The following is an 11,577-nucleotide window of genomic DNA, read 5'->3' on the forward strand; positions in this document are numbered from 1 at the left end:
AATCTGTTACCTTAATTTGTTCAACTCAACACATGGTCAGGGTAATAATTACCTATCAGTCAGGAATTGAATATTATAAAATTTTGGGACATACAAGAAGCATTTTGAGGGTTACAGAATGAGGTTAGATAGTAGATTCGCTGATGTGATGAGTTTGATGCTCACTGATCAATATTGGACATATTTGTGGTAGTGACATTTTTTATGCTTACTAATGGCTGGCCGAAATTTCTTGATTGTGTGATTAAGCCTCTGTCATGTCATGTCATTTATGTTCAGATGAAATAAATTTTTATTTTTTGTGAAGTATGCTGATCATTGTTTATTACAAACATGTAACGTTTGGATTTTCAGTTAACAACAATTTCTTGAAATGTATTTGAATTTTGCAGGAAAAGTTCTATGGATGATTTTTTCAGGTAGATCAGAAGTATACTTCATGATAAGTATGAATTGTATATATAATAATTGTACACTAACCTTTAATGATGAGTTAAGTGCTGTGTAAATTAGAATTAGAAAGTGAGAAGTGAGAAGGGATTTCATACTTGAATTCTTGAAGTTGATTGAATGATTTTATAGTCATCCTAGAATACAGAAGCCTACTATATTAGCAAAATAGCATCTCATGGATAACATCGGCCAAAATAGCTTCCTCAATCTCCTTAGAAATTTCCATGCTCTGCTGCTCAGAGTCCTCTCTCTTTACTCCAACCAAGAAATCATGATATAGCAGATGAACAGTGTTATTTTCATCTATTGGTTCTTGACTCCATTCCCATACTTTTTCGCAAACAAGCTTCCAAACTTCTTCAGCCCCCAATATTTTCCTTATCTGTTCTCTCCCTATATCTCTTTCCCTACAATATTCTATTACCTCTCTAACACAATCAATCAACAGCTGCTTTGTCTGCTTCATAGCTTTCTTGTTTATAATGTACTGTGAGTAAGAATCCGAGCCTATAATTCTAGGCAATCCCTGAACACTATAATGTAGCTGCTGCTTTGCCTTGTTTTGAGATATTGATGCTGAGGATTCCCCTTGTGATGATGCCTTGAAATTGGATTTTCCTGTGCATAAGTTTTTTAGATTTTTTGACCTTTAACGAATTCCTTTACATAGGATTATCTTTAGGTATTAACTTACTCTGATTAATTGGTGAGCCTTCATCTGATTCAGTTTCTTGTAGGACAGAGATAGGGCTGAGCTGTTTGCTCTCCTCCACTGATCCCCATTTCCCCCTTTTCTCGACGGTAACCTGTTTGGTTTGCAAAAAGCCAAACACAGATGAACAAAACCAGGCTTGCTAAATTTAGAACATATGATTGCACTTCCACTGGAAATTTCTTCTTTATGAATAAGTAGGAGTTAAATACCTCTTTTGCTATGATATCCCTTCCACGCTTCGTGACTGAGTATTTGGACTTAGCTGTGCTGCTTGATACTGATAACCTGCACTTTCCTGTATATTTATGTGTCCACTTCTCCACAAACGAATTCATCCAACCTCCATTGGTGCTCTTTATCATGCATGTATTATCATCAATCATGCGGTGGCTGACAACAGATTTGATGAATTTAGTACAATGAGGAACTAAGTGCATTCTCTTTTTTAGACTGCAGCTTTCCAAAATCTTGATGCTTCTGAGATAGCCTCTTTCAAGAAGGTAAGCCTCTAAAACAAAGGGCTCTTGCTGCTCTTGCAGAAGCTCCCCCAACAATTTGGGCATTGCTGTTGTGACTTCGATGCTTAGTTTGTGGAGTTGTGGTTGCAGAGAATAGAGTTATGGTTTTCAGGAAGTGACATGATGAGGACAAAGGATAGAGAGTTTGTTTGTTGCAGGTGCAATAATGAGGTAAGACAGTGCATTCCTTCTTCAGTTAGAGACTGATATGTATCAGAAGATTGTAGAGCCTATAAAGCCTTGAGACATAAATTTAAGGTATGGGCATACACTGCATATATATATATACATACATACTCATCATATGCATCTATGTATGGTAGAAGTGAAGAAATTGACCTGACAATGGCCCTTCAGATATACTTGTCTTTCTTGGCTCTATGTGAATTATAATCATAATATGCTTGTTTGTGCTGTTTCTTATGTTCAAATTTCAAAATGGGATATTTGCCATTGACATGGTTTCTTCATGTTCAATGATTTATTTTGTGCTGTGACTTGAGGTCACTAATTTGATTCCCTTAGTGATATATTGGAAAAAAGATACTACTTGGTGTCTTGAAGTTGCAGCACATATAAAGTATGATTCGATTTGAATTCTTTGAAGCTCCCGGGATCCTCAAGACCAAATGGGCTTCCAAGAAATCAACCACAGGTGAGTTAATTTTGCCTGAGTTTTTGTCAGATAGTTGTAAATGCTTAGATCAAAGTGTTGGCTGACAGTATGTGTATATGTTTATATATCTATATATATATACATATATACAGTGGTCCCTTAATATTTGTCATCTTGCAAAGGTTGGTGCTATATTATTAATTGTGGAACATGTAATTGGGAAAATGGTGGAAACAAACAAGCCTAGAAGTGAAATTAGAAATGCCCTCTTTAGTGGGGATTCATTCCCATTTCATGACATGTTATTACTGCTCTTCATTCACTTGCACTAAATTAGAGTGGTTAAAATTTATCTATGAGATGATGGGATAGGATCATAGGGTGAAGTTATGGGCAAAAGATGATAGTGTTTTGTCTTTAATATTATATATATATATTTATGCATCTGCAGGTGGATTGATATTTCCCTGAAATGACAATAATACAATTCTTGAAAGTAACTTCACTTTGCACAGGACAGTATACACTATTACTCTAGTCCACACACGTTATATATTAATAGCAACTGGGATTTGTGGATCTCCCTTTTTCAGGCATTATTTATTTATTTATTTATTTTTGCTGATATATATAATACAGTATAATGTTGTAGAATTCCATTTGGATTTGTCGATTTGAGCTTAACTAAAATATTGGGCTTAGATTTGTGGTGCAGCCCAATGTTCAGGATTTGGGCCTGCAGATTATATTCAAGACTTTTCTCTTCTGCCAATTAAGTAAAGATATTTTGAATATTTTATTAAGGTACATGGGTTTGTTTCTTTTGCTTTTAAATTTTAGAATTTTTATTATTTCGATATTGTATTTTTTAAAAATATATTTTTTTTTACAAAATATTTTATTATATACTCCCTCGTTCTCAAATATTATGCAACATTTTTCTTTTTTTATCACAATATTTTCAAAATAAAAAATAATTAATTATACTTAATATCTATATAATATTTTATCATTTCAAATAAAAATAAAATATATATTCTCCATTTATTCACTTAAAAATGCGTGTTGCAGTTTATTTGAAACGAAATGAATATTATTTTAATATTAAATATAAACTATTTTTTTATCTATAAAAAAATAAATAAAATAAATCGTGTATGTATTATTTTATCAAAAAATAAGTATATATTTTTATGAAATAGAAAACTCCTATAATAACTTATTAAAAAAAAAATTAAAACTGGAACCCTGCTTCTACAGTTCTACTGCAACATCTTCTTTCCTCTTCACTTCACACCTTACTTCCTTCTTCTTCGTCACTCACGAGTCTCCGACGGGCCGTCGTCAACTGGAAGTTAGACCGGCCGGCCGTCTGGAACAGACTTGGCAGATGGTGACTGGCGATGCCACAAGGTAACGACTAGGCCAATTTTCTAAAATAAGCGCCCTTCTTCTCTGGTATTTATTCTCCAGCCTCGTTCGTTCCGTGCTTTCTTTTAAGAGATTGGTATGCTTTTTTTTTCATAATTTTATAAACTTATCGTGCTGTTCATATCGATCTTTAACATTGCAACTAACTCTACCACCACAATTTTCATACACAAGCAACTAAAAGCAAAGGAAGATGGAGAAGAGAGAGCTTCCGCAGCAAAACGAAGTATCAATTTAGTCATGTCCTGAAACAGACTCCCTGAATTTCCATGGAATCCCTAAAATCCTCTTTCCTACACCCCTCTTTGTTGAAGCCCCCTTCGAAGGTCCATAAGCGTGGCAAACCGCCATCTCCCACAGTACTCTGCTGCCTCAAGCCAGATCCCTGGTCCCTCAGTTCTGGAAATTCCAAAGATCTAAATAAACCGAAACCTAAATCCAAACACCCCAAGAATGTCCTGTCCGACGACAATGCCCGCCGGATAATCAAAGCCAAGGCAAGGTACTTGAGTGTTTTGAGACGAAACCAGGGCTCGCTTGTGCAGACGCCTAGATGGATCAAACGAACCCCTGAGCAAATGGTGCAGTATTTGGAGGATGATAGGAATGGACATTTGTATGGTCGCCACGTGGTAGCGGCGATTAAGTGTGTGAGGAGCACTTCGGGGATGCGCGAAGGGAGCTATAATATGAGGGAAGTAATGAGCTCGTTTGTTGCTAAGCTTAGTTTTAGAGAGATGTGTGTTGTGTTGAAGGAGCTGAAAAATTGGCGCCAAGTGAGAGACATGTTTGCTTGGATGAAATTGCAGGTTCCGCTCTCTATTTCTATTCTACTGCGTTCGTGTTTATATGAGTTGAGTCTTTTTTAGTATAATATCGAATCTATTTACATTGTATTGAGTGCAATTACTATAATACTCCCGGAATTAGGCTGGTGCTAGGTAACTCTCGAGTATGGATGAGCGGGTGCTAGGTCATTCGGGATTGAATAGAGATTAAGTGGATTGAATAGACTAATTATGTCAATAATGTGAACATTCTTTTCCGGAGCTCCGCCGAAAAAACTTTAAGAGTTAGGCCGGTGCTAGGTAACTCTCGAGTATGGATGAATGGGTGCTAGGTCATCTAGGATTGAATAGAGATTAAGTGGATTGAGTAGGCTAATTATGTCAACAATGTGAATATTCTTTTTCGAAAGCACTGCTGAAAGAACTTTAGAGTTAAAAGTGTGTAATTTAAGGATTGATGACCCTAGGAGTCTCATAGGGCACATGAGTGAGGATGCCTAAGGGGCTAGTTAGCGTGCTTGTTCTAGAGTAACTTTAGATGTGTGACCCCTGGGAAGTCTTATAAGGTGAGTGAGTGAGGATGCCCGAGGGACCCTAAACCCTAAACCAGTCTGCAATCCCAATACGCCGGAGCTTGCTGGCCGAGGTGTCACAATTACAATGTTTTTGATTGAAATCTTGAGATGAAAATAGGTTAGTCGGGCTCTCTACAAAACTTATTGCTATATTAATTTCAACATTGATGTTCTAATGGCCTACTTCATTTTTAGCTGCACCTCATTCTTCATTAAAGCCTAGGGTCGTTACTTTGATGAGTTTTTGTTCATCTCTAGAAGTGGTTACAAGCTTTAAATTCATAACTTCTTATGTTTTGGTTTAGATGCAACTAAGCGGAATAAGAATTACATATTTTATAGCTATTGATTAGTTGTAATGTAGAATTTTTCTATAACAGTTATGCTACAGGCCCAGTGTGATCGTATACACAATTGTTCTCCGTGCACTTGGCCAAGCCGGTAAAATAAAGCTTTCTGAAGAGATTTTCTTGGAGATGCTTGAAGCAGGGTGTGAACCTGATGAGGTGGCTTGTGGAACAATGTTATGCTCGTATGCTAAATGGGGCCGCCCCAAGGCAATGCTCTCATTTTTTGCTGTAGTTCAGGAGAGAGGGATAATACCTTCGACTGCAGTTTTTAATTTCATGGTATCCTCCTTGCAGAAGAACTTGCTTCATAGTGATGTTATATATGTTTGGAGACAGATGGTTGGTAAAGGAGTCGCGCCAAATGAATTTACATATACAGTTGTAATTAGCTCACTTGTGAAAGGAGGGAAAACCGAGGAAGCTTTTCGAACATTTAATGAGATGAAGAATTTTGGTTTTGTGCCTGAAGAGTCAACTTATAGCCTTTTGATTGGTGTATACTCGAAAGATGGTGACAAAACTCGCGCCCTTTGTCTTTATGAAGACATGAGATCCCGCAGAATAGTACCTAGTAACTATACGTGTGCTTCACTCCTGGCCTTGTACTATAGAACTGCAGACTATTCGAGTGCCTTTTCACTTTTCACCGAAATGGAGCTGTATGGGGTTGTTGCAGATGAAGTTATCTACGGCTTACTAATTCGTATATATGGTAAATTGGGTCTTTATGAAGATGCACAAAGGACATTTTCAGAAATCGAGAGATCGGGCCAGCTTACCCGTGAAAAGACTTACACAACGATGGCGCAAGTCCATCTTAATTATGGGAATTTCGACAAAGCTTTGGATGTGATGGAAAAAATGAAAAGTAAAAGTATTCCATTCTCAAGATTTTCGAACATCGTATTGCTGCAATCCTACATATTGAAGATGGATCTTGCTTCCGCAGAAATTACATATCAAGCTCTTAGTAAGACTGGAGTTCCTGATCCCACTTCTTGCAAATATATGCTTAATTTATATCTGACACATGGATTTTCTGAAAAAGCGACAAGTTTTGTGGATCAGATCAAGAAAGACGGAATAGAGTTTGATGAGGAGCTTTTCATGATAGCTATGAGGGTTTATTGCAGGGGAGGCATGCTACAGAATGCGGAACAACTGATAGAGGGCTTGAGTACAAAAGAAATGTTTCGGAATTTCCCCCCTTTTAAGGCATTTCATATGGCTATGAATGGACAATACAACACATCAGCAGAATATGAAAGTTTTCTTGGTACCTTGGGACAAGGAGGAGAGATTGCGATGGAATTGATGATCACACTGTGTTTGGCTGCTCGAAATGAAGTGTCAGTGCAACTAAAGCTTGAGCTGTTGCTTCAGACCAAAGTTGGCATGACAGTAGGCAATCAAATGATCACCAAATCTGCAAAAGAAGGTATGTATATATTCATGGGATATTAGCCACATGCTAAGTTTCACGTTGTGAGTTATTGTCCTCTTATTTCATTTATTTCCATCCTTATTTTTTCCTGAAGATATGATATGATTACATGCTGCAGGTGATCTTTTGTCTACTGAATATCTGTACAGGTTAATGATAAAACTTCGATGCAGAATAGAGGATGCCGCTGGAGCATCTTTGATTGGTGCATATGCAAAAGTAAACAAAGTCAAACAAGCAGAGGAAGTTTTTGCAGCTGTAGCAGGTTGTGCTACAGATGAAAATGCTGTGTACGGTTCGATGATTGAGTCTTACATAACATGTGGTATGGAGGAGGAAGCATACATGTTTTATACAGAACAAGAAGTGAAAGGGCACACCTGGGATCCAGTTTCTATCAGCATACTTGTGAAAGCTTTGGTAGGCTGTGGTAATGTGATATTAGTTCCTTTTTTTATTTTATTTAATCGTTTATTGTAGTTTTCAGCTCACCCATTATTCTAGCTAATTTTGAGCCCAGCAGAAGCAGTTCTAAAATTTAGGATGCTAATACTTGCTTATTTGAACCAAGTAAAAAGTATTTTACCACTTATTTCTATGTTTATCTAGTTAATGCTAAAGAAGAATTGCGCGTCAATAATACGCATTAATTCTAGTCATACAGATTGGACAAATGGATGTTTTTATTGAAGATTTATTGCTATTATTTGCAGGTAAATATTCTGAGGCTAGGGAGATCATTCTTCATAGTTTTCGCAAGAATTTGAAGCTTGATACTGTGGCCTACAACACTTTCATTAAGGCAATGTTAGATGCAGGTTCATACTGTCGTTTCCTAAAGCCATGAATATTATTGGCGATAGCATATGGTGATAAACTGATATTTTTAATGGCACAGGAAAACTTCATTTTGCAATCAGTGTATACAAGCGCATGGTTTCCTCGAACATATCTCCAACAATTCAAACATATAACACGATGATCAGGTCTGACAGTGATTTTGACTATTGTGGGGATATGTTGTAGGGGGAAAGAGTTATTATCCACCAATTTGATTGAGATTCATGTTTTTGTAGTGTGTATGGACGAGGCCGAAACCTTGATAAAGCAGTGGATATGTTTAACATTGCTCAGAGCATGGGCGTGGCATTGGATGAGAAGATATATACCAACATGATTTGCACATATGGGAAAGCAGGTGCAACTCTAACTGTAGGTTCATTTTGCCCTAGTGTTTTGAGGGCCTTATATAAAAAATTAATCACAGGATTCTTCGATAATGCTTGAACACACAATGGAGACATATGGTATCAATATCCGACACTATTGTGGGATTAAACCTTGGATGATGATGATGATAACTAACTCTACTTTTAGTTTTAAGTGCATATGTTGAAAATAACATTGTGAAAGGCTACAATCTAAGCAACCATGAACTTAATCAGTAACGAAAATGAGATTGTAAATAAACTGTGGTTGAGCATTGAAATTCACTGTAGGGAGTATAGCTCAAGTTTCATTATCTGCCAGCATATTTTCTGAGTTGGAGTTAATTTTGCAGGCAAAGTTTGTGAAGCATCGGCTCTATTCACTAGAATGCAGGAGGAAGGAATAAAACCTGGGCTGGTAAGTATTTTCTGAACACGGCATGAACTTATTTCTATCACATATTTTGGGTTGATGATGGTGTTGTGTAGTCCATTGGACTTAAACAAGAATTCCAAAATGAGGGACTTCTGATAAATGACAATCACAGTATTGTCATATACACCGATGTTAGATGGAACTACCACAGGCATTCTTAATGAACAACACAAAATCAAAACACATGAGGAGATTGTAAAGTTATGTGCCCCTAAGTATCACAGGCTAGTAGTGTGCATTTCAACGGTCGATTGCGTTCTGTTTCATATTTTCCTTGGTGTTGCACCATGCAGATGAGCTACAACATTATGATCAATGCCTTTGCTGCTGATGGACAGTACCATGAAGCAGAACAGATATTGCTAAGTATGCAGAGAGACGGTTGCTCACCTGACTCTCTTACATATCTGGCTATTATTCGAGCTTATACCAAGGCAGAGAAATATTCCGAATCAGAAAGGGTCATAAAGCTAATGCAGGAGGAAGGACTCTGTCTGTCTTCTGCTCATTTTAACCTCTTGCTGTCAGGTTTCACCAAAGAAGGATTTATAGAGGAAGCTGACAGAGTATACAAGCAAATTTACACAGCTGGATTAAAGCCTGATCTAGAGTCCCGACGCATAATGCTTAGATGCTTCTTGGATTATGGGCATGTGGAAGAAGGAATCTATTTCTTTGAAAGAGAATGCTGCTCTATCAATGAGGATAAGTTTATTTCGAGTGCCGCTGTTCACCTTTATGATTCAGCCAACAATAAACGGAAGGCCAAAGAGGTTTTAGACTCTATAAATGCTTCGGGAGCAAAATTCTTGGATAATCTTAAAGTTGGAGCAAGGGCAAAAGGTATGTGAGTGAGAGCAAGTCGCTTGGGTCGAGCCTAAGTATTATGTATCTATCTTTTATTTATCTTTATAAATAGGTAGGAGTTAAATACTTCTTTTTCCGTATTAGCTGCGCTGCTTGATACTGAAAACCTGCTCTTTCCTGTATATTTATGTCGGATGTTCCATTTCTCCGCAAACGTATTCATCCAACCGTCGTTAGTGTTATCATTTGTGGGATTTTCCATGTTCTAAGATTATAGAATTGTTGAAGTACTGTAGCTTTCATGTAACAAGAATCCCTTATTTCGCAGCTGTAGCAACCTATTGTCCTCAGTAGAGGGAGTAGTTCTTATCTTGGATTGTCCGGTCGGTAAGATATCTCAAACACTACCCTGCCTTGTTCGTTGTTCAATTGATTTTTGTTTCTGATTGCTTGCTTGCTTGCTCTATTTTGCTGTTTCTTCTCTTAGTGAAGCTTTAGCTGATCTTTATTCTGTTTCCCCAGCCAGCTTGGAGAAAGAAATTTCAGACAGATTTCTTGATCTTGATGTTGTTTTGTAAGTATACATACATTCATATATATATATATATATATGAGATTAATGACATGATATTTGCTTCAATCGGTGTTCGTTCATAGCACAAATTTCTGAGACAATGTAACAACTAAGGCAAAGGAGAAAGTGAGGTTTATCAAATACTATAGTCAATCTGTATATGGATCTTTGCAATATTTTGTCGATTCTGCTTCTACAAACACTACTCTAATCTTATTTGTGTGTGTTTGGTATAGAAACTACGACTGCGGATCGAGGATCCACCACGAAGGAAGCGTCGTATGGTTTATCTTGGAGCTGCACTACTTATCAAGGTGATTATATTTCCTTCCCTGTTCATGCTTGCACTCAATGAATGTGCTTCGCCCCGTGTGTATATATATATATATATATGTGTATGTAGAATTTCATTTGGATATGTCAATTTGAGCTTCACTCAGCATAGATTTGTGCATCGTATTTGGTTGAATCAGCATATGTCATATACATAATCAGCATAGTTCTAATATAACATATATACGCTTAATATATGCTTATTCAGTCATGACTTAGATCGGATCCACAGTCCATGCCCGGGAGGATTTCATATCTCTAATGCCTTATTATTGTTAATTAATGTCTTTTAAGGGTAAATATGACTATTCATTATTTTTTATTCTATATATAAAATATTAATATTAAAAAATTTACTTGGAAAAAAAAAATAAAAATTATGTGCACATGGTGCATGATGTTTTTTTTGTTTTTTTCCCTTTCTTTCTTTCATATACTGTTCCTATTTATTTTGTTGATTTTTTGACAATGTTTTTATAAGAAATAGAGTTGAATATATACCCTATGTATAGTACACCAACATTATTGTTTCATTATTAAACCTTAATTGTAATTATTTAATTAGGTAATAAAATAGTACACAGTTAATAATCTTATATATATAATGTCAACTAATTTCACATCAATTGGCCTTATTTTCAAATTTCTTTACCAAACTCATCATTAAGTCACTTTCTTATCTCATACAATGTTTTACTAAATATTTTGAAATTATTACTTATAACCTAATTTTGATTAACTTAAGATGCTCTAAATTAGTAAATATATATTACTAAAGTGGAATCTGACGATGCATTCCATTTATACATGTGGGTGTGTTAAATGATTTTATTTTATTTTATTTTTTAATTTATATAAGATCATAAATATGTTACACAAAAGAATAAATTAAACTAAAGAATATTTGAAATGATTATATATATATATATATATAATGGAAAAGTGTAATATTGCATAACATTAAAATATTTATATGCTCTGCACTTGGTCAGTTGAAATTTAATAATTAATGGATGATTCACAAAAAAATATTTAACATTATCTAATAAATTTAGCAATGAAGACCTCATGACGTGGCTGGGTAAGTCGATAATCATGATGACAATTTGTCAATTATTGATTTTATTTTATTTTTTCTAAATAAAATTATTTCCACGTTACTATGTTATTTGAAAATAAAATAGTAATTAAATATATTCAAATATGGCACGCTATAATAATCAATTCAAACCACATCACCGATTCAATTTTCTTCTTACAAGGTTTGTTTGTTGAATAAAACCCATTTGTTCATACCCGACAATTTCTCGGCACTCCCGGGACCTCCAA

The 11,577-nt window shown here is 35.7% G+C and overlaps 2 protein-coding genes across 8 annotated transcripts; one reads left to right on the top strand and one right to left on the bottom strand.

Annotated features, from left to right (window-relative positions):
• Positions 1 to 466: 466 nt before the first annotated feature.
• On the bottom strand, positions 467 to 2,153 carry LOC127264791 (uncharacterized). Its single transcript, XM_051294324.1, has 3 exons — positions 1,378 to 2,153; positions 1,148 to 1,259; positions 467 to 1,071 (listed from the first exon to the last, which is right to left on the bottom strand). The coding sequence occupies exons 1-3, from the start codon at positions 1,729 to 1,731 to the stop codon at positions 611 to 613; spliced, it is 927 nt and encodes a 308-aa protein (XP_051150281.1). The 5' UTR covers positions 1,732 to 2,153; the 3' UTR covers positions 467 to 610.
• A 1,383-nt stretch (positions 2,154 to 3,536) lies between these two features.
• Positions 3,537 to 10,459, top strand: LOC127264795 (pentatricopeptide repeat-containing protein At5g27270). Of its 7 annotated transcripts, none has more exons than XM_051294337.1 (13): positions 3,537 to 3,809; positions 3,908 to 4,542; positions 5,477 to 6,884; positions 7,009 to 7,320; positions 7,604 to 7,708; positions 7,789 to 7,876; positions 7,967 to 8,088; positions 8,452 to 8,516; positions 8,828 to 9,377; positions 9,670 to 9,728; positions 9,864 to 9,915; positions 9,999 to 10,041; positions 10,152 to 10,459. In XM_051294337.1, the coding sequence occupies exons 2-10, from the start codon at positions 4,003 to 4,005 to the stop codon at positions 9,693 to 9,695; spliced, it is 3,216 nt and encodes a 1,071-aa protein (XP_051150294.1). In that variant the 5' UTR covers positions 3,537 to 3,809; positions 3,908 to 4,002; the 3' UTR covers positions 9,696 to 9,728; positions 9,864 to 9,915; positions 9,999 to 10,041; positions 10,152 to 10,459. The 7 variants fall into 7 exon arrangements, with proteins under 7 accessions (XP_051150294.1, XP_051150295.1, XP_051150296.1 ...); XM_051294338.1 differs by having other exon boundaries at positions 9,868 to 9,915; XM_051294339.1 differs by lacking the exon at positions 9,999 to 10,041 and having other exon boundaries at positions 5,477 to 5,653; positions 5,741 to 6,884.
• The last annotated feature ends 1,118 nt before the right edge of the window (positions 10,460 to 11,577 follow it).

Source organism: Andrographis paniculata, unplaced genomic scaffold, assembly GCF_009805555.1.
Source record: "Andrographis paniculata isolate CXL003 unplaced genomic scaffold, ASM980555v1 Contig71END, whole genome shotgun sequence".
NCBI classification, from domain to species: domain Eukaryota; kingdom Viridiplantae; phylum Streptophyta; class Magnoliopsida; order Lamiales; family Acanthaceae; genus Andrographis; species Andrographis paniculata.

What these genes read in the sequence shown, in the direction of transcription:
- LOC127264791 (XM_051294324.1), bottom strand. Translation starts at nt 1,731, where the DNA reads ATGCCCAAATTGTTGGGGGAGCTTCTGCAAGAGCAGCAAGAGCCCTTT. An exon ending in GGGATATCATAGCAAAAGAG is followed by an intron (nt 1,260 to 1,377) that starts GTATTTAACTCC and finishes CAAACCAAACAG; the next exon opens with GTTACCGTCGAGAAAAGGGG. An exon ending in AGGCTCACCAATTAATCAGA is followed by an intron (nt 1,072 to 1,147) that starts GTAAGTTAATAC and finishes ACTTATGCACAG; the next exon opens with GAAAATCCAATTTCAAGGCA.
- LOC127264795 (XM_051294337.1), top strand. Translation starts at nt 4,003, where the DNA reads ATGGAATCCCTAAAATCCTCTTTCCTACACCCCTCTTTGTTGAAGCCC. An exon ending in AAGGAATAAAACCTGGGCTG is followed by an intron (nt 8,517 to 8,827) that starts GTAAGTATTTTC and finishes TGCACCATGCAG; the next exon opens with ATGAGCTACAACATTATGAT. An exon ending in AGTTGGAGCAAGGGCAAAAG is followed by an intron (nt 9,378 to 9,669) that starts GTATGTGAGTGA and finishes CTTATTTCGCAG; the next exon opens with CTGTAGCAACCTATTGTCCT.